The sequence below is a fragment of the Psammomys obesus genome, unplaced genomic scaffold (assembly GCF_907164565.1).
Source record: "Psammomys obesus unplaced genomic scaffold, mPsaObe1.curated_primary_1811, whole genome shotgun sequence".
NCBI lineage: Eukaryota > Metazoa > Chordata > Mammalia > Rodentia > Muridae > Psammomys > Psammomys obesus.
Genome location: NW_026587216.1, coordinates 39,439,830 through 39,462,103, shown reverse-complemented (window position 1 = coordinate 39,462,103; position 22,274 = coordinate 39,439,830). Strand labels below are relative to the sequence as shown.

The 22,274-nt window shown below is 43.0% G+C and overlaps 1 protein-coding gene across 6 annotated transcripts in view; it reads left to right on the top strand.

Moving 5' to 3' along the window:
• Asph (aspartate beta-hydroxylase) overlaps positions 1–22,274 on the top strand; it is a 202,511-nt gene that overhangs the window by 171,875 nt on the left and 8,362 nt on the right. For all 6 annotated transcript variants that reach the window (XM_055603353.1, XM_055603350.1, XM_055603352.1 and 3 more), the window contains 3 exons: positions 4,675–4,810; positions 11,746–11,837; positions 12,194–12,327. In XM_055603353.1, coding sequence (XP_055459328.1) covers positions 4,675–4,810; positions 11,746–11,837; positions 12,194–12,327 — 362 coding nt within the window. The remainder of the gene's footprint in view (positions 1–4,674; positions 4,811–11,745; positions 11,838–12,193; positions 12,328–22,274) is intronic.

Below are 22,274 nucleotides of genomic sequence, written 5' to 3'. Positions count from 1 at the left end.
CACACACACACACACACACACACACACACACACACACACACACACACCAGTAGCTCTGCTGGGCACAGGCCTGTGGGCTGTAGGATTAATAACCACTCCCAGAGTCGTTTTGTGTTTCTTGACAAGAAAACTTCCCCCTAGAGCAACAGTAAGGATCCTTCCAGCTGTTAACTTCTGTGACAGAGTGTTGAACTCAGGAGAGGAAATAACAAGTTGACAGTTTACAATAAAAAGGAATAGAAATCTCTGTGGCTCCCGGTTAGTCATTGTAGCCTGTGAAGGGACAGAACCGGAGAGAATTAGGATCAGAGTGTGAGTTATTAGATGACCAGAGCCGAGTTAGTGTCATGGTGGCTGACTGGGGGCTGGAGAGCTGGGAGAGCAACAAGATGCAGCTGCAGTGGGAGGCCGCGTGCCCAGCCCTGTGTCGAGTGACTAGTGCAAGTGAAAGGCTGGAGCCTGATGTCCTCCGACACAGAATGGTGGCAGGAGAAAATCCAGGTCGGCTACATGGCTCACAACATAAAGGTGACTGCTGCCAAGCCTGAAACTGGAATTAGATGTTTAAGACCCACATGGTAGGTGAGAAATGACTCCTTCTGATTGTCTTTTAACTTTCTGATACACACAATGACACATATGTGCCCCCTCCACAGCAGGGAGAGTAATTAAACTCAAACACACACAAACACACAAGAAAAATCACTACTACCATGGAAAAGCACCTTGGCAACATTTCCCAAGGAAGCTGGGGTGAAAGGTGCAGGGCTGACATTTTGTATAAAAAGACAGCCTGTTCTTAAGTAGAAAATCTAAATTACACTGAGTGATGCAATCACGTTAACATTTTCTCCTAGGACTTTGTGCCCTATTTTAGTAACAAAAGATCAGCTGTTCCCAACTATGCCCTTAAAATCAGCTTTCAAAAGAAATCAAGGGAATTTCTAAAATACTGGGGGCAGGGGAAGGAAGAGCTTGCCCTTATAAGGCTCCAATAACTTCATTTGGAAAGCAATTTCATGTGTTAGAGAGGTAATTCTCTCCTTGTCTGTGTGACAGGTTCACAAGAATCTAACATATTTATCTAGCAACTCAAACAAGCCACAATACTGCTGTGGAGTGTGGCAATTTTAGGTGCATTCAGGATGAATGGGCTGCAAAGTCCTGTGATGCATTTATTTATTTTTCCTTCTTTCCTATAATTTTGAAATTCTAAACAAAATCATCCAATTCTCTTACTCTGGGGCCCTAACACAGCATGGACTTCTGAGCCTCCCTTTATTGAAATGTGCTCTTTGACTTGCTAGCTATAAACTGCCAGCTTGGGAAGAATAAACAGGGAACGTTGGACTGTGTTGAACAAGGACAAGTGATTGGCACCACTCCACAGGAGGAAGAAATGCACAGGTTGCAGGAAGGTGATGATGGTTTTCACAGAAACAGACTTCCCAAAGCGTTCTCTAATCAAAATCTCTTGCCCTGCAGTATTTTAAGAGGTCCTTGTGTTTTTCACATGATATAAAAAGGCTCCCTGGTTTTAAAAGAGGGGATGACAAATCTTAGCCTTACTGATCTCAGTTGGCCATATTTGTTATTCCAGAATTGGGGAGCAGTGTTGGTGAATCTTTTTGGTCTATTTAAATTTTGTTTCTTATGCCTCTACCTCCCTTCTCCACCCCTTTTCCCTCCTAATAATACCTACCTAATAATACCCCAACAACAGGCTGGAAAGGGAAATGGTTAGTGGGGAAAGGGATGTAGGTCTCTTTAGATTTAGCTACCTCAGTTAGGGTCATTGAGTTCTTTGGGGCCATACCAATCTCAATCATCAGGATATCTAGTGGTCAGCAAACCATCAACACCAAACACAGTGGATAAGCCAGCAACAACATGGGGAGCAGCAGCCTTCTTCTTTCTTGGAGTCCCTAGCTCTCCCCTGCTCTGATATTTATACCCTGTCTGAGTCCTCAGAATTCCACTAACTGCAGCTAGCAAAGACCACTCCCCCTCCCAGTCCCACCAGGCAATTATCAGCTGTGGATAAACTAAGGCATGCCCACATCCCACACTTGGGATTAAAACAAAAACATATTTATATAAGCATAACTGAGTTTTGTTTTTGTTTTTTTAATTTAATTTATATATTTATTTATTATAATTTATTTACTTGGTATCCCTGCTGTAGGCCCCTCCCTTGTCTCTCCCCAGTCCTACCCACCCTCCCTCTTCTCCCCCTATGCTGTTTCCCTAGTCCCCTGGTAGAGGAGGACCTCCTCCCCTTCTATCTGACCCTACCTTATCAGGTCTCATCAAGGCTGGCTGCATCATCTTCCTCTGTGGCCTGAAAAGGTTGCACCCCCCAGGGGGAGATGATCAAAGAGCCAGCCACTGAGTTCATGTCAGAGACAATCCCTGTTCCCCTTACTAGGAAACCCACTTGGAAACTGAGCAGCCAACAGGCTTCCTTTGAACAGGGGGTCTAGGTCCTCTTCATGTAAGGTCCTTAGCTGGAGTATTGGTCTGTGCAGGACCCCCTGGGCCCAGGTATTTTGGCTCTGTTGTTCTTGTGGAGTTCATGTTCCCTCCAAGGTCTTTCTACCTCCCTTTTCTTCCATTAGGATTCTGGCACTCTGCCCAAAGTTTGGCTATGAGTCTCAGTATCTCCTTTGATATCCTGGTGGGTAGGGTCTTTCAGAAATCATCTGTGGAAGGCTCCTGTCCCATCCCTTGTCTTTTACTTCCAATGTCTATCTTGTTTGCCCTTCTGAATGTAGATTAAGCATCTTCCCTAGGGTCTTCCTTGTTGTTTAGCTTCTTTAGGGCTATATATTTTAGTTTTATCCTATATTATATGGCTAATATCCTCTTAAAAGTGAGTATATATCATATGTGTCTTTCAGCTTCTGGGATACGTCACTCAAGATAATCTTTTCTAGTTCCCAACATTTGCTTGCAAATTTCATAATTTCTTTGTTTTTAATTGCTGAGTAGTATTCCATTGTATGAATGTACCACAATTTCTGTATCCATTCCTTAGTTGAGGGACATCTGGGTTATTTCCAGCCTCTGGCTATTAGGAATAAACTGCTACGAACATGGTTGAGCAAATGTCCTGTTGCATACTTGAAAATGTTCTGGATATATGTCTAGGAGTGCTATAGCTGGATCTTGAGGTAGCGCTATTCCTAGTTGTCTGAGAAAGTGCCAAATTGATTTCCAAAGTAGCTGTACAAGTTTACATTCCCACAAGCAGTGGAGGAGGGTTCCCTTTCTCCACAACCTCTCCAGCATGTGTTGTCACTTGAGTTTTTTTTTGTTTTGTTTTTGTTTTTTTATCTTAGTCCTTCTGATGGGTGTAAGGTGAAATCTCAAGGTTGTTTTGATTTGCATTTCCTGAATGACTAAGGATGTTGAGCATTTCCTTAAGTGTTTCTCTGCCATTCTATATTCCTCTGTTGAGAATTCTCTGTTTAGCTCTGTACCCCATTTTTTAATTGGATTACTTGGTTTGTTGCTATTTAACTTATTGAGTTCTTTATATACTGGATATTAGCCCTTTGTCAGATGTAGAGTTGGTGAAGATTTTACCCAGTCAATAGGCTGTCATTTTGTTCTGATGACAGTGTCCTTTGCTTTACAGAAGCTTTTCAGTTTCATGATGTCCCGTTTATTGATTGTTGATCTTAGAGCCTGTGCTGCTGTGTTCTGTTCAGGAAGTTGTCTCCTGTGCCAGTGAGTTCAAGGCTCTTCCCCAATTTTTCTTCTAATACAGTTAGTTTGTCTGTTTTATGTTTAGGTCTTTGATCCACTTGGACTTTAACTTTGTGCAGGGTGATAAGTATGGATTTATTTTTATTTTTCTACATGGAGACATCCAGTTATACCAGCACCATTTGTTGAAGATGCTGTCTTTTTTTCCATTGAATGGTTTTGGCTTCTTTGTCAAAAATTAAATTTCTATAGTTGTGTGGGTTTATTTGTGTGTCTTCGATTCTATTCCATTGATCCACCAGTTTCTTTCTATGTCAGTATCGTGCCATTTTTATTCCTGTTGCTTTAGTACAGCTTGAGATCTGGGATGGAAATACCTCCAGAAGATCTTTTATTATACAGGATTATTTCAGCTATTCTGGATTTTTTTGTTTTTCCATATGAAGGTGAGAACTGTTCTTTCTTGGTAAAGAATTGTGTTGGTGTTTTGCTGGGAATTGCATTGAATCTATAGAATAAGTTTATTTTTTCTTTCATTTTTATTTTATGTGTGTGTGTGTTCCTGCATGTATGTTTATGCATCACGTGTCTACCTGATGCCCAAAGAAGGCATGGAATTTCCAGGAACTGGAGTTAAAGACAGTTTTGAGGCATGTTGTGGATTCAAGGAACCAAATCCTGGTCCTCTGCAAGAGTATCTAGCAAGAACTCTTTAACCAATAATAAGCTGCCTTTCTATCTAAATGCATCCATTCCTTCCCTTTCTTCCTTTCCCTTTTTCCTTCCCTTTCCTACCCTCTCACTATACTTGAGAAGAGCTTCCACAGAAATTAAAATAAGCAATCTAAATGAACAAAGGAATTTGTATTTCTTTCTTTAACAAACAAGAAACAACTGAAAGTCATTATGATGTATTCTGGAAGGCATATTTTTATTTCAGTGGAACTAACATCTTCTTTGAAGTCTTTAGAGAGAAACTGGAAGCTCATCCGTGATGAAGGCCTCATGGTGATGGATAAAGCCCAGGGTCTCTTCCTGCCTGAGGATGAAAACCTGCGGGAGAAGGGGGACTGGAGCCAGTTCACACTGTGGCAGCAAGGTGAGATCTTGGCTCCTAGATGGCCTTTCTCATGCGCAGATGACAAGTGTTTTCAGTTTTCTTCGTCTCCACTGTTAAGTGGTGCACTATTTACCGTACTCTACCGTGTGTGTGTGTGACTGGAAAGCCAACCACACCTGTCTCTGTCTCAGAAAGGAGTGCCTCTGAACTGTAGCCACTGCTGTAAAATGCAGGTGATGCGGTGGATAAAATGATGCCAGCATGGGTGTGAGCTACTGCGAAGGATAAAGTTGTTGTTGTTTTATGTTGTGACTCTTTCCTAGTTCCTCACTCATAACTTTCTTTCTGCTATTGTTCTTCCTGTTGATTTTTAATTGTCCCGGTAAACATTTTGGTTAAAATGCCTTAGTAAATTTGTTACATTCTTTATTAGTATAAGCAGATAAGGTTAATGATATTCGGCTTCAGATGCCTAATCTGTACCGTGTGCTATTTTTTACTAGAGTTATTAAGAATGCCGAATTTATGTCCTGATTTTCATTTTGAATCAAATTTAATATGTGAGTGAGTATATGTGTATGTGTGTGTTTGTGTAAGTGTGTAACAAGCATGTGTTTTTTGTTGCTTAAACCATTCAGTTTGTGTATTTCATTACATAGCTCCAGTACATCTGTAGAGTCTCTAAGTAATATGATTGATATTGAACTGTGTGTGTGTGTGTGTGTGTAAGAGAATGTGTGTGAAAGTATATGTGTGTGTGTATATGTGTAAATAAGTGTATGTGTGTAAGAGAGTATGTGTGTATATAAGAGAATGTGTGTGTGAGAGAAGGAATATATGTGAGAGTACGTGTGTGAGAGAGTATATGTGTGTGAAAGAGAACGTGTGTGGATAAGAGAGTATGTGGGTAAGAAAGTTGTGTGTATATAAGAGTGTGTATGTGTAAGAGAGCGTGTGTGAGAGAATATGTGGTTGTGAATGAAAGAGAATGTGTATGTGAGGGCATGAGTTAGTGTGTTACAAGGATTTAAACCCAGAACGTCACATATGTTAGGCAAATGATGTACCACCACGCTTTGTTCTCAGCAACTGTATTCCTTTTTGAATGATCAACTTTTTATTATAGTTTTGTTATGTAAAACATTATTTAAATATATTTTGATCCTAGTCTTCCCCTCCCTTGAGTCCTTCCAGGCCCTTTCCTCCTTCCTACCCACCCAACTTTAAGTTCTTTCTCAAAAGTCAAACAAAAATCCAAAACCAACCAAATCCCCCAATTCAAGAGAGCAAAATAAAACAACACCCCTCCCCCAAACAACACCAAACTGTAACCAAACACACACACATACACACACACATACACACACACACACACACATACACACACACACACACACACACACACACGCAGCTTGTGGTTGGTCAGCTACTCCTGAACATTAGGCCTTCCTTGGAATGGTTGATATACCTAGTGTCACTCCATTGGAAAAAACTGATTTTTTTTTCCCCTCTCCTAGCATGTATAAATGACAGTTCTGTTGTTACCATTCACTCTAATGGTTAAGTTTTAATTCTTTTATTTATTCATTAATTTTTTTAAATATATAACAAGATAAAACAAAATCTATCACATTGAAGCTGAGCAAGGCAAACCGACAGAACGGAAAGAGCCCAAGAGAAGGCACGAACATGAAAGACACACTTGTTTGCTCTTTCAGGAATTCTATAAACACATTGAACTGGAGGCCATAATACAAGAGGACCTGGTTCAGGCCCATGTGAGGGGTGAGGGCTGCTTTAGTCTCTGCGAGTGTATATGTGTTTATATTCTGTGAGTTGTGCTTATGTTGGTTTATAGGGCCTTTTATTCTTGGTGTCCACCATCCTCTCTGGCTCATAGTCTTTCTCCCTCCTCTTTCACAGGGTTCCCTGAGTTCTAAGGAAAGGGACTTGATGGAGACCTCCCATCTGGTGCTGGGTGTTCCAAAAGCTCTTTCTCTGACTGTGGTTCTCTGTATTTGTTCCCATCTGGTGCAGGATGAAGCTTCTCTCTGGGTGACTAAATAAGGCACTGATCCATGAGTGTAGCAGAATATCATTAGGAGTCATTTTATCACTACATTTTTTTGTCTTTAGTTTAAACCAGTATTACTTGGTTTTTGCCCTAGATCCCTGGGCTTTCTAGTCTCTAGATCCTGGTTACCCAAGCAGTGTGGGTGCGAGTTCCATCACATGGAATAGGCCTTATGTCAAATCAGTTATTGGTTGGTTACTCCCATAAGCTTTGTGCCGCCTTCAGCATGTCTTACAGTGAGTAGATAAAGGGGTTGTGGTTGACGTGTTGTTTACGTGTTTATTTTGATAATGTGGAAAGTACTTTCCTGTGCCAGAGACTCTAGCAGGTAGGGGCAAAGGCTCTATATAGGCGATGGTTCAACATCTCAATGTTCAATGAACTGTGTAGGTGCTGTTTCAGCAGTGAGGTCTTGCTGTCTGTTTGTGGGGAGCCACCAATAGTCTTGGCAAGAGCCTGAGTTGTTTGGGGATTTCTGTCCAGCCCCTTTGGCCAACAATTCAATTAGATGTAGCCTAATCCCAATTACAGGAAGCTTCATTTGGTGGCAAGAGATGGCCAGTTGAAACTCTGTCTCTCCATTACTTGTATATTTTTTTCAGGAGATTCCTACCGTATTGGATTTCCATACTATCCCTCAAATGCCCTTTAGGTTTTCCTGTCACTCCATTTATTCCCTCTCACAACCTGCTCTTGATCCTCCCGTTCCAGCCCCCATCTCCCAATTCATCTATATCTGTTTGTTCTATTTCCCTTTCCTAATCATCTATCTGTTCTCTTTAGTCCCTTACTCTATACATAACCTCTGTGGGTCTATGGATTGTAGTTTGGTAATCATTGACTCAGCAGCTAATATCTGCATATAAGTGAGTTCATTCCATTTTTGTCTTTCTGGGGTTATGATACTTTACTCACTCAGGATGATTTTTTTTTTCTAATTCCATCCATTTATCTGTGAGCTTCATGATTTCATTTTTTTAAATGGCTGAGAGGTACTCTATTGTGTAAATGGACCACATTTTCTTTATCTATTCTTCTGTTGAGGGACATCTAGGTTGTTTTCAATTTCTAGCTATTATGAATAGAGCAGCAATAAACATAGTTGATGGTAAGATGGGCTTCAAGAATTACGTAGCTGGATCTTGAGGTAGATTGATTCCCATCTTCCTGTGGACTACTCTACTGATTTTCACAGTTAGAGGGGTTTACACTCCCACCAGCAGTATGTAAGTGTCCCCTTTCTCCACATCCTCTCTATCTTGAGTTGTCACTTGTTTTGTTGATCATAGCCAATCTGACTGGAATAATGATGGACTCTTAAAGTAGTTTTGATTTGCATTGCCCTGATGGCTAAGGATGTTGGACATTTCTTTAAGTGTTTTTCAGCCATTTTAGTGTCCTCTATTGATAATTCTGTTCAGCTCTGTACCCCATTTTTGGATGGGTCATTTTCTTGATATCTGATTTTGAGCTCTATATAATTTGGATATTAGCCCTCTAATCAGTTGCATAGTTAGTAAACACCTTTTTCCATTCTGTAGGCTGCCACTTTGTCCGAATGATGGTGTGGCTCAGCCATTAAAGGCTAGACTCAAAACCAAAATATAAGAATGATCAAGGTTTTAGCATTAAAGAATGCTAGAGTTGACAGATATATTTTCTTCACAAATAAGGTTGTAAATGGCTACCTGCAGGACTAGGGGCCTGGGTCAGTGTCACAACACTAGCCTGGGCACTACAAGGCCCTGTGCTTGCTCTCCAGAATGCTAATAAACTACTACATGACTACTGTTAAACGTGTGTTTTGCTCACAAGTTAAACAATTATTGCCAACCATGACTAAAATACGAAGGAAGTATGCTGCACATGTTTATTCTGGAGCCTCAGGGAAACAGTGCTAATGGATCGTCCGTCACTTCTGGATGACTGAAGCTTTAGGTCCTCTGCGATCTGCTTGTGGCCCAGGATAGAATGAGATTGGCAGCCATATTTTAATGCCTTGGGTTTGGGAACAACAGGCACAGTTTACACTGTTGTGCTGGGTAGCCACTATTCATTGATCAGTGTTATCATGAAGAATGGATTGTCCTCTCTGTAGAATCTTGAACCATAAGAAGAATATACCCAGGTCTCTAACTCCGTGAATATACCTGATAAAGTCACATGCAAGCATTGTATTATTCTTTAAATCTGCATTGCCTGCTAGCTCACTTTCCTGTGCCATTTTCCCAAAGAAACCAAGTTTGGACTTATTGAGAATTAACTTTGATGACAAACAATGAAAATGCCAGCAAATCCATTGTATTACCAATGCCAGGCATTCCTTTTTCAATTACAGAGTCAACTGAATGCCTCCTGCCTTATAACCCATGATGTAACAAAATGAGGAAGCATGCTTTGAAGCATAGGATTTGGAAATCATTGTCCTTGGTTATAGTCCCAAATGTATTTTCTCTTACTCTATCATGTGGTCATACCCTGAATCTCATTGAAAAGACTAATGAAAAATAACTGTGTTGAGTATGAACTAGTTCCACCATCAGTGACTAGTGGGGAGCATTGACTATATGACAGTGATTCTGCAGGGTTGCTGAGTAATAGGAACTCATCTGTAATAGGCAATAAAGAGGTGGTCTTGAGGCCTGCATTAGTCAGGGTTCTCTGCAATAATAGGAATATATAGAAAGTGCACTGTGTATGTGTGTGTGTGTGTGTGTGTGTGTGTGTGTATTTGGTCCATGACAGCTCCATTGGAATTCTCAATTCTCTGCTCTCCTATTTACTGTGTAATCCTTCTCTATGTCAGCTTGTCCTTTGTGTAATAAGACCTAAGTGCCTGCCTTCTTGGGCACAGTGAACATTTCTCTCTCTCTCTCTCTCTCTCTCTCTCTCTCTCTCTCTCCATATGTGTGTGTATGTATGTATGTATGTATAATAAGACCTAAGTGCCTGTCTTCTTAGGCACATTGTACATAATACATCATCACTCTAAGGATCTGACCGTGGTAAGCATGATGGAAATTTTGTGCTTACTGGACCCATCCAATCACATGTGGATACTTAAAACTATAGGTTTCGAGTTGCAGATGTTGAACTGCTACCACACAACCTTCTCCTGAGAGATAATCTGTATTTTCCGACTACAGGAGAAATACAAGGTCTACCCCTGATGCTTGAGACCAGAAATATGTCAGGTTACAGAGTTTTTCTGATCTGGCAATATTGGCATGGACCTTGCCAGTTGAGTGTTTATGATCAAAGCATGGTCTAGACCTGAGGTCATTTGAACACCATGCCCAAAAAGCCCAGTTAGTTTCAGATTGTGCATATGTAGATTATTGATCCTCACTTCTTATGTGCCTAGAGGTCTCTAACCCAGACCTGACCTGGGACCCTGGTGACAGGAACCACTTGGTAATCTTGGCACAACTGATCAATCAAGTGTTGCACGAGCTCAGGCTTCACCAATGTGCTGAGGAAAACCCAGCTGCTCTGGTGGCTTCTCCAGCCATGAGACCTCACCCAGCCCCAGGCAGAGCAGCATAGGCCATAGCTGATGGTCTCCTGCCAGCAGCTCTCTCTAAACCTTCCACATAGATGCCCTGGAAATCCAAAGCCTAAAGGTGTGGTATGAGCCAGGCGTAGTGGCGCACGCCTTTCATCACAGCATTGGGAAGGCAGAGGCAGGCCGATCACTGTGAATTCAAGGCCAGCCTCATCTACAAAGTGAATCCAGGACATCCAAGACTATACAGAGAAACCCTGTCTCAAAAACAAAAACAAAACAACAACAAAAAGTATGTTATAATAGCTTATACATTTGTATGTATAAGCTATTATATATTGTATGTATATCAAACTATACAAACTATTTCCTAAGTCTAGAGGTCCACTTCACTGGGGCAGAAGTCATAAAGCTCTATCTCTTAGAACTTACTTTGTTCTTAGCATAAGATTATCTTATGGTACATTAACATTAAAGTCAAACTCATCTTTAGATGTAGCTTCTTTTATAGGAATTTTGAACAGGAAAACAAAAATTTCTGTCTTAAAAAAAAAACAAAACTATTGTTTAACTCTTGCACAAGAGCTAGTGCTACTGCATGCATTCTGAGCCTCTCTTCCCAAGAAGAGTGTGGAGAATGTGACGTGGGCCAGGATGCTGAAGATGATGTCTCAGAATCTGTTCTTGATACAGTTACTCATAAAAATACCTTTGCTTAAAGATCCTCGTGCTCTTCATTTTAATGTCATTTTATCAACATTTAAAGATTCTTAATACATTGAAAAATACACCAAATTCCAACTCAGAATGTTTTGTTATCTCTTAGAAATGCACTTCAGATTAGGCATAGGATATAAGGTATCTTCCTTTCTTACAGGCTGTGTTGATTTCTGGTATGTGCTATAATAAATTAGTACAAACTAGTGGCATGCATGGCTCAGAAGTCTGCAGTGAGTTTCACTGGCTAAAACCAAGTTGTTATCCTTCAAGAGGCTTCAGATTTTAGAATCTGCCTGTGGTTCTTGTCTTATGTCCTTCCATCTCTAAAATCAGCAATGGCTGGTCAGTCTTTTACAAATCACTGACTCTTTTCTCTCACTTTTGCATACAAAAGGGCCTTATGATGACATTGGCCTCTGTCTTTCTCTTGGCCTTCACATTCCAACATTGAAGGTGATTATATCAGCACCTGTGGTCCAAATGGGATAAGATAACCTTTTACTGTAGTTTGGTTGTGTGTGTGTGTGTGTGTGTGTGTGTGTGTGTGTGTTTCAGGACAGTCTCACTATGCTGATCAGGTTGGCCTTGAACTCCTAGTTAACTTACAGGGTAGCTGGAACTTACATGGCACCTGTGATTTACTTCTCACAATGGTTTTATCGTGTTTTGTTCCAGGAAGGAAAAATGAGAATGCCTGTAAAGGAGCTCCAAAGACCTGCGCTTTACTAGAAAAGTTCTCCGAGACAACAGGATGTAGGAGAGGACAGGTACCAGGGGTATTTTCAGAGATGGGAAGAACACAGTCTGTTGTCAGGAAAGAGACAGAACTGACCTTTACAAAAATCACAGTTATTTCCCATGGCACATTGGATGTCTCTTTTTCTATTCACTTTTAATGAAACATAATTTCATGGGGTTTATGTCCGAATTTGAAGGTGGAAAAATGTTCAGTGTTAAGACAGTTTTTGGAAAATGAGAGGGCTTGCTTTTTACCTCCTTAACAATGAACTAGGATATTAACCTAAGTCCCGAGGGTTACAAAGATTCATATGAATGGATACCGATTCTGCTGCTTCTCTATGCCTCGATAGATGGGTGATTGGGTGTCATACTTTCCATGCAGATCAAATACTCCATCATGCATCCTGGAACTCATGTGTGGCCACACACAGGCCCCACAAACTGCAGGCTCCGAATGCATCTAGGATTGGTGATTCCCAAGGAAGGCTGCAAGATCCGGTGTGCCAATGAGACCAGGTGTGTTTCCTTGTCATTTTCTTTTTTACCCATCACCCAACAAGAGGTGTTCCTTACGGAAAGTCTGTATTCAGTGGGATCATGCCCTTTTTCTGTAGTGAAGGAGATAGTCGACAGAAGTGAAGTGACTTGCATCCAGACTTGAGTGTGTGGCCTTCTTTGTGCTTCCTGAGAGTGTAAAGATGCCGTTCAGAGTCAGGGCGGGTCTCTGCCATTTAACCCCAGAGCATTCCTTGCCTGTCCAGTCTCCTTGTGTCTTTTGAGTGGACAAACCTTGCCTCCAAAGTCAATTCCCTTGCCTTTAACTCCCCACATTGTACATTGTGCTATAGGTTCCGCAGCATTTATTATGCAGGTATATAAGAATTCTTCTTTGAAGAAGTCACCGGTGTTGTTTGTGTTTTGCTCTGGAGGTGACAGCAGCACCATTTCTATCACTATGTGACCTTGACTAGTCACTTAATCTCCTTAAATCACAGCTTTCATGCTTTTAAAATTGGTAAGAAAGCTGGCTCTGCAGGGTTGGCATGATCATAAGAAGCTCTCAATCCTCCACCTGGCATAGGCAAGGCCATGGTGAATGTCAGGACTCCACTTCCTGCTTGCTCCTTTTCTGATTACAGCAGCTGACTCACCCTCTTCGAAACAAGCCTCATTTGCTAAAGCCACACTTAAACAAGCTTCACAAGCTCTGGGTTTGGGGAGGAGTTACCTAGATACTTCTTTGCCCTAGGAGTCTTTCTATCTATTCGAAGTACTAAGACCCAGTCTCAGTTCATAAAAATAAGACCTACAGTTTGACATCTCAAGCCAGGTGCAAAGTGCGGGCCTCAGTGGTCCTTCTGGTCAGCTGTCATTGCTGTTAATGTCTGCTAGCCTGGTGATCATGCTGAATGGAAGCTCCTCAAGATGAGAAACCAAGGTATTATCTTCTTCTACGTTCTTTATCAACTCTGTAAGGGGCCAGAATGGAGGGTGAGACGAATGTTATGGGACATATGATGGTGGGTCACATGGGGCTTCCCTCTCCCAGACATACATGAGCAGGAAGACTGTAGCATTGATTCTCCATGAGCCCAAGGCGAGCACAGGTCAAAGGTTACAAATGGGTCATTGGGCAGGATCTCTCTTGCCCCTAAGGTTTGGGAATCTTGGATAGTGCTTTGTTGTGTTCTTATACTTTGCTTCTTTGTTTGTTTTTACACAAAAGGGTTATGGGTATTGAAAGCTGGGAGGGAAACATTCTGAAACATGCAAAAATTTAAAGATGCCAAATCTTAGGAGCACTGTGGTTCAGCAGCCAAGACTAGAGAGCACGTGGGGAGTTAGGTAGGAGAGTGAGTGTGGCCAGGCAATAGGAAGAAAGCTTCTGACAGCAAACTTACAGGCTTAGTTCACCTTGGGGAGCTGTTCTCTGAAGGGAAGAGAGAGGAGCACCATCAGTAGCTGACACAATGAAATGTTCCAAAGTGAAGAAGAGTGAAAGTAATGGAGAATAAAGGAAGTGGAAGACAGGAGAGCACCGACTCGGGGAAATCCTCAGTGCAATAGCTGAAGGAGTCCAAGATGGCTCTCCACTTTCAGTCTTCAGCAGGAAGGTGCTTGTATCTGGATGGACACATAGTGACCACTGGAAATGTATGAGGCAAGTATAGAGAAAAGAGAATGAATTTAGTGTTTGTGCATATTTTACTTAGTTGCCATTGGAATACAGGAGGAATGTCAAGGAGCTGGCTGAAACTAGGATAAATAGAAGCCTAGCATTCAGGACCAAAGAGACGGAGACTTGAGAGTCAGGTTTGGTGGGAGCTTTGAAAGGCAGACAACTGAGTGGTGACAGAAATGAAAAGAAGACATGAGAATCTCTTGTGATGCTTTCAGAAATTTAGTATGGGTCTTCAGGGTCTCTCATGCCATGGGAGGATGGACAATGGAACCATGAGAATAGAAATATCAAGGTCTTATTCCTGATAACCAAATAGGGTCTTAGAACTTTCAACCATTTCCATGCATTTTTGTCTCTTACTCTCTACCTCTTTTCTCCCTTCAGTCCTTCTCTCCTTCCTTCCGTCCTTCCCTCCTTCCCTCCTTCCTTCCTTCCTTGCTTGCTTCCTTCTTCCTTCCTTCTTTCCCCTGTCTACTCTGCTTGAAGCTACCTGTAGCAAAATTAGTCAATTAAAAGTCCCTTTATGCCTAGGCAGGAAAGTGTGGTACTGAGCCTTGATCTCAGAGACCCTGAGGAAGAAGAAGAAACCTCAGTTTGAAGAATGGCTGTGGCAGGAAGGTAGGGGAGCAGGTGGGTAGAGCAGAGGTATACCCACGAAGCCTCTGAGAGTTCTGAATGTTCAGGAACCTTCCCTGGCATTGCCCATCTAGATGCTCCTTTGCATCAGATGCTCCAGTCTCTCCTGCCTGCACTTGAGGATGCCAGCCACTGTCACCCCACCCCCCGAATCTTCAACCACCCCTAGATTAATGCTTCTCACCTAACAGAGGTCTCACAGCTAACTTAGAGGACACTGGATAGGATAATAACTTGTAGTCTATCGGTTTCTGCTGAGATAAAAGACAGTCTAGTTCATTTGACACTAAGGAGCTGCTAACAACAGTAATTTGCAAGTGGTCTATTTTTGAAAATTTACAGTCATTATTAAGAAGTGTTCACCACCCATCTGCCTATTGCCAGGTTCTGGGCTGATTCTGCAGCGGAGCTGGGAGCATAGAGACCCTTGCTTCTCATAGTGGCTGCCCCTCAGCAGTCCTTCTCCATCTCTGGCCCTAGGCTGGGGTGCCTTCTCCTCTGTAATCTTTAACTCAATGGTGCTTAGAATGGATTTAGTATTTCACTGGCAAAATCGTGCTTTTCATAAGAGAGATTGGTTGTTTTAGCTAAAGTTCTGTGTTATGCTTGAAGTACAAATATCAGAACTGAACAGTAGGTAGTCTATAAAGATTTAGAATACAAAGACGTTCTAATGAAATCTGGAAGCCTTGTTCTGTGACCAGTTTTACAAGTACCAACTGTCAAAACAAGCACCCAGGGAAAGAAATCAGGCTTCTTTTCTCTAGGTGGCAGGCAGTGAGTTTTCAGAGCCTGACACCTGGCCTGCTGAAAGAATAGCTTACCCACAGCAGTTTGTTTGCTGGAGTTCCTAGGTCTTGATAATCAGATTTCTTCTTCCTTGGAACCATGGGATTCCCGCCAGGGTGTGAGTGCTTTAAATACTCCACCACTGCAAAACAACACCGTGCTTTGTTTTGTTTCTCTGACAGTGAGCTTGTGAAGTGTGTAACCTCTACACCTTAAAATACCATTTCAGATTTACAGATGCCTTCTGATTGCAAAATCAGATTGTGTGTCCCTTGGAAATAATTTATGCGGCACAGAGAAACACAACAGAAAGGATTGTCTTTGATCCTGTTACTCACAGGTATTATCCAGATGGTCCTTAGCTGTGCCGCCAGTATGCTCTTAAGGCCACATACAGCTGTGCCACAGCCAATTTTAAGCACATTAGGTACAACACTATTCCTAACAGTAATCCCAAGTAATCAGGCTTATTAAGATCCCCGTGCTACAATGGAGAAGACTAAGCTGTAAAAACAGACTGCCCCTAGTGACATTTTTTTCTAGTCTCTTTGGGAACTTGTAAATGGCCATGTGCCAAACGACAAAAGACAACAGAAGTTTGTTCTTCCAGAGTGTGGAATCAAGGTATTTTGCAGGACTTGATCCTCCCGAGGGCTCAAAGAGACAACCTGTCCCTCTCCTCATTTTGAGGCTGCTCCTTAGCCTTGACGTTCCTTGGCTAGTAGGTGCTTACCTACAAGCTCTGCCTCTACCTTCCCCTGTATCTTCTTGCTTATCCTTTGATACTGACACTATTGGATTTAGGGACCCACCCAGGCTGATCTTGTTTCAAAGGCATAAACTTGGCATCTGCAAAGACCTCGATTGCAGAATAACTTTCCAGCAGATATGATTTTTGTATTAACAGGTAGTCAGAAATAGGCTCCATCCTAGGTGTTTGTGACATGAACTGCATTCCTACACCCAAGCTCACAGCCTTGCTGAGACAGGTGAGGGGGGCCCACTTCTTCCTGGGTCACTGGGCAAGCATTAAGCCCTGACAAAGCACTGTTAAAATCTGTTAAAGTCACTATTAATATTGATGATGAGCTCATTATAGTCTAAGTACTCCTGGTGTCCACTTACCAGTACGTAAGCAAAAATGGTAGAGATGGAGGCTGTGACATTTATTGTTCCCTTTTCCTGCCATGGCTGCTACCTTAAGCAAAAGGACTGTCTATAGCCAGCCTGAGGGTGCTTATCCGGACCATCTGTCTGGAACACTATTTCGCTGCCTTCAAAGAGCTAAGTGATGACCACAATGATTACCCCAGCCCCTGGATGCTAAACAATTTGTACCAGACTTTGCTATCTCAAGTTTTGGTGAACTCTAGGTGTCCCTGCAACCGTTTGTACCCATGCCACTGAGGGAAGCACTTTGCTGGCTGTGAAGCAGCAAGACAGCAGTGGGTGGTGCTAAGAGGCCAAACCTAAGCAAGGCTCTTTGGCTAATTCAGCAAACTGGAATACAGCCCTCCGTGCTTCCTCTGGTATTGTAACATCAAGTCCAGTTCAAAAAAGGAAGTTTTCCTTGCCTACCCTTAGTAATGTATGCTGAGCTGGCAACACAGCTAGAAGCAATAGAAGACAGCAGAAGCAGAGCAGTTGCAGTGATTGCTGGGAGCAAGCCATGTTGGGGGAAGCCAAACTAGCCAACTCTCTGGCCTCTGAAGAAGCTTCTGGACACTTCAAAGTTGGCCAGGGCAGAAAAAAGGAAGAGTCACCAAAATAGAAGTAGAGAGGTGGCTAGACAGGGTGGAGAACTGACAGTGAGGATGGATCAAATGCTTGAAGGAGCCAGAGCAGAGAACCTGCATGCCCTTGTCACTAGAGAGCTAAGTGTGTGGGGCCAAGGGTCTCAGACCAGGCTATGTCACTGGCCGGTGTTAAAGGCTGAGGAGTCTACTCTCTAGGCCTGTGCAGGGCTGTTGCACTGGCTACTGTCAAGGCCTAAAGAAGCCTGGTACACTAGACCAGCCTGAAGGCTGCAAGCAACAGCAGCTGCAAGCAAGGGCGCAGGGATCTTGGTTTCCTAGCCCCACCTAAAAGCCTTAGCAGTGCCAAGGCAGGGAGTCCTGATTCCCTAGGCCTGTGGCATAAGGAAGGAGCACCTCTTGCTCTTCCCTCGTGCTTACTGATGTTCCTCACTACTGCCAACTATGGAGGGAAATGAATCGCCAAAGGCCAGCACTTGGAGAACTCCTTTGCCCACTTGAATTGTGTATCTGGATAGATAACCAGACCCTCAGCCAGTTGATTGGCAATACTGCTATATAGAGCCACATCAATATCAATCAAGAAATGTCCAACAGACTTGCTTTCAGGTAATCAGATGCAAGTATTTTCTCAATCAAGGTTTCTTTTCTCAGAAAACTCTAGCTCAGCGGTTCTCAACCTCCCTAAAACTGCAACCCTTTAATACAGTTTCTCGTGTTGTGGTGAACCCCAACCATAAAATTATTCTCATGGTGACTTTGTAACTGTAGTTTTGCTATGTTTATGAGGTGTAATGTAAATATCTGTGTTTTCTGGTCACCTTGGGCGACACTGGAGCAGTAGCTGAGAGCTACATCCTAATCTTCAGACCAAGGAGGGGAGAGAGAAAGAGAGGGAGAGAGAGAGAGAGAGAGAATAGGCCTGGCATGAGCTGTTAAAACCTCAGAGCCTACTTACAGTGACGTACTTCTTCCAGCAAGCCACACCTACTAATCCTTCTCAATTAGTGTCCATCCCTGATGACTAAGCAATCAAATATATGAGCCTGTGGGGGCCATTCTTATTCAAAGCACCACATTCATTAAGCCTGAGTTTCCTTATCTGCAAAATGGGAATGACAAACGCCAGTGTATTCGTAATCTGAGTTTTAAAGCCATCTGTAGGAATACGCTCAGAATCAGTATTACAGAGTTCTGTGTGGTTCATGCACTTCACATATTTGAGCCGTCATCACCCTTGTGTCTGGCTGCTGCAGAAGGGGACCCAACCTATCGATTGCAGGGAGTGAGCCCAGCGCCCTTGTCACATCAGTGATGGTTCCTGTCCTCTGGAATACAAACTCAGGGGCCTGAAGAAGTCAAGAAACGATGACATAGTACGTGGTGTGTTGGGCTGTGGCTGGTGAAGGCATGATGCACACCTGGGCACCCTGATTTGAAGGAAGGAATGGGCAAGCATGTTTCCCCAAGGTTGGCTTGTTGCAGAATAGTAACATCTTGCATCTGAGCAATTGGACAAGTTAGAGGTATCAGTATAGTACGTGTGACTCTGTTGGTTAGCACACTCTCTCCCCAACATGTGTTTCTCACCCTTTTCCTGTACCAGCCCTGACAGCAGAAACTGGGCTCAAGGCTGTTATCTCCTCCTGTGGCTCAGTGCTAGTTCTAGCTGTATTAATACACTGGCTATAATCAACTTGGGGATGAAAGGATGTATTTCATCTTCTACTTTGCAGTCTATCATCTAGAGAGATCAAGGCAGGAACTGAAGAAGAGGCCATGGAGGAAAGCCTCTTGCTTGCTTGCTTGCTTGCTTGCTTGCTCTTCATGACTTGCTTAGCTTACTTTCACGTACAACCCAGGTGTTAGCTCATGGCTAACACACCAGCATTGAGCTGGGCCTTTCCCCATTGGTCATTAATCAAGAAAAAGCTTCCACAGACCTGCCCACAGGCCAAACTGATGGGAGCAATAGCTCAATTGAGAGTCCTTCCCAGTTTGTATCGTGTTGACATACACAGAGCAGAACAGGCCTAAGAGCTTTTCTCTCCACTCCACCCCCGCTCTTACGGCGTTCTTATATGTTTATCTGTGGTCACAGCCCCTTCTGCTATCGATAACCTAGAACCAAGAGAAGGAAGAGAAGTGACAAAGAGAGGCCCAGAGGGGGCCAGAGGACTGACTTGTGACTAGGTGAGGAATTCCTCTGGTAGACCAGTTTGAAGGCTCTCCCCACAAGAGACAAGAGGTCACAAACCCGAGTGTGCCATGGGGTGAGTGCCTGTTTTGATCCTAGTTGCAGGAGAGTTTCTCTGTGACATTAGACAGTTCTTAGTGCACTCACAGTTAAGCAAAATAGCAAACACTGCCCCTGTCTTAGATGAATTTTCACTTACTCTATCTTGTCATATAAAGAATGAACTTATCAAAACCAAAGGTTTCACTCAAAGAATTGGAAGAACTTCAGCGCTGAATGGAGACCTTGGGCCTATCTTATCTATTTCCAAACATTATGCAAATTGATATACTGAAGCCATAAGTGAAATTCTTTGCCATGGTCAAAGCTGGCTAGTAGTCATCACAGCAAGAACACAAGTGCCCTGGCTTCCAAGACAGTGAGAGGCGGGGGGGGGGGGGTTTCGGTCAGTGTGCATTTTGAGGAATGAGGGAACAGAAGAGGATGATAAGGCAGCCCCGCATCCGTGAGGCCATGTGCCATAATTTCCACGTGGGGGACTGCAGTAGATCAGAATTTGTAAAGGTTAAGTTTTATTGTGTCTGAGCGCTCAACCCCCTTTTCCTGTGTTCCACTCACCCTGATTAAATACCTTGTAGTTCACCTCAGCATGGCATCCTCAGACACTAAGACTATCCCTCCCTCGGGCCATTATCTTGGGCTGAAACAGCAAACCTAAAGGATGTCTGCAGCTTCTATAGAATCAACCTGTCCTGAGAGAGTTGGATGTGTTTTCATGAAGTTCCTTCGTATAAAAATTACAACCATGTCATGAATTTTGCCCAGTTGGAAACATTCTAGCAAAGGTCACTGACATTTTCATCTGTAGGATTTTTCCCCTTCATTTGTTTGTTTGTTTGTTTTTAATCACTTTGTGGCCTGATCCCAGTCTCCTCCCTCCTCTCCTCCCAATCCCTCCCTCATGCCCCCCTCCCCATCCTTTTTCCCATCCTGCCACCTCAAGTCACAGCAGGACTAAGTGAATCCCCTTCCACTGAGGCAAGACAAAGCAGCACAGCTAGGGCAAAGGGATTCCAAAGGTTGTCAGAGACAGCCCCTAATCCCATTGTTAGGGAACCCACATAATGACCATACTGCATATCTGTTACATATGTGTAGAATTTTAGGTGCAGCCCATGCAAGCTCTTTGTTTGGGACCAAGTTAGTTTATTCTGTAGGTCTTCTGGTGGTGTCTTTGACCCCTCCTGCACCCTCAATCCTTCCTCCCACTCTTCCACAAATCTCCCTGAGCTTGCCTATTGTTTGGCTGTGGATCTCTGCATCTGTTTCCATCAGCTGTTGAATGAAGCCTCTCAGAGGACAGTTATGCTAGGCTCCTGTCTGCAAGTACAGCAGAATATCATTAATACAGTCAGGGTTTTGCTCTCTCCCATCGGGTGTCTCTCAAGCTGGGCCAGTCATTGGCTAGTGTTCCCTCAATCTCTGCTCTATCTTTATCCCTACACTTCTTGTAGGTGAGACAGATTTGGGGTTGAAAGTTTTATGGGTGGGTTGGTGTCCCCCTCTGGGGGTGACCCTAGCTGAGATTCCTAGCGGCGGGAGCACCGCTTCATATCTGTAGGATTTTTAGGTGGAAGACTGCAAGCATCTAGAGTCACAATTAGCCTTATTAATACTGGTGATAATTGTGTGAGAAGATTATAGCTGTTGAGTATGCCTTGCCACCATTATGGCATTATCATTAGTTATAATTATAATCATTTGAGAAGCTGAAGGATTATGCACTATTGCTTTATCTTGTTACTGGATATTCCTGCACCTTTGGCATAAGGGGCAGAAAGCCTCTCTCAATGGTCAGATATTCAATCAGTAGGAAGCATATTCATCCACCCCTAAACTTGAATCATGAGCCCTCACAGGAGGGCTGTGAGACCAGGTCCAGGAGGCTGCTGCCCAAGGCCACCCTGAAGAGCTTTGTTGTCTTTTAGTTGCCTGAATCATAATTCAAACACTACTTAGTTGTATTTGTTGGAGATTTCTTTAAAAAGCAAGTGGCCAGGAAGCCGTGTTTGCATCCCCTTGCGCCTTTGCTTTTCATTCAGAAACAATCTGCAGTCCTGTGACAACTCCATGCACGTCTGTTTGCTGTTTGAAACCCTTGTTCTTTCCCAGAATGGTGATAACTATCCAGGTAAACCCTGTGTCAGCTCGGGCTGGGACGGGCTTGGGTCAGGTTCTAGTGCACTTCCCTCTGCCTCTTTGGAATAATTGAAGCTGAGGTTTTACTTGTTCTGCCTCTGAAAACTAGTGAAAAGACAAAGGACAGTATTTTTAGGGAAAGGATCTAGACCCATTACCATTGATGGGTTCTATGGAAACAGAAAATCCAAGGACAGATATAAGCCCAGCAGAACATATTGCCCATGTAGTTTTTATTTTGTTGTTTTGTGTCTTTCTTTTCTTCGTTTGTTTGTTTTGAGACAAGGCATCATTGGATAGTGCAGGCTGGACTCATATTCACCTTGTAGACCATTTGAACTCCTTATCATAGTTCCTTGGACTCCCTGTAGTCTTTTAAGGACTTAGAAAAATCCCTCAGGGTCTGGTGAGAGGGATGGGTGAGTAGAGGCACCTGCCTCCAAGCCCAGCACCTTAGCTCAACCCCTGAGGTGCACATGATGGAAGACAGCCATCTCTCGCAGCTTGATTGCTGACCCCAAGTGCAGCCGAGGAACCCCTCTCTTTCTCTGTCTCTCTCTCTCACACACACATCACATGTCAATAAAATATTTTTAAGTAAATGTTTTTAAAGAAAAAATTAAATGCACAATCCATGGAAATGCCTTCTACATTTTAGGTTCTTCTTCTTCTTCTTCTTCTTCTTCTTCTTCTTCTTCTTCTTCTT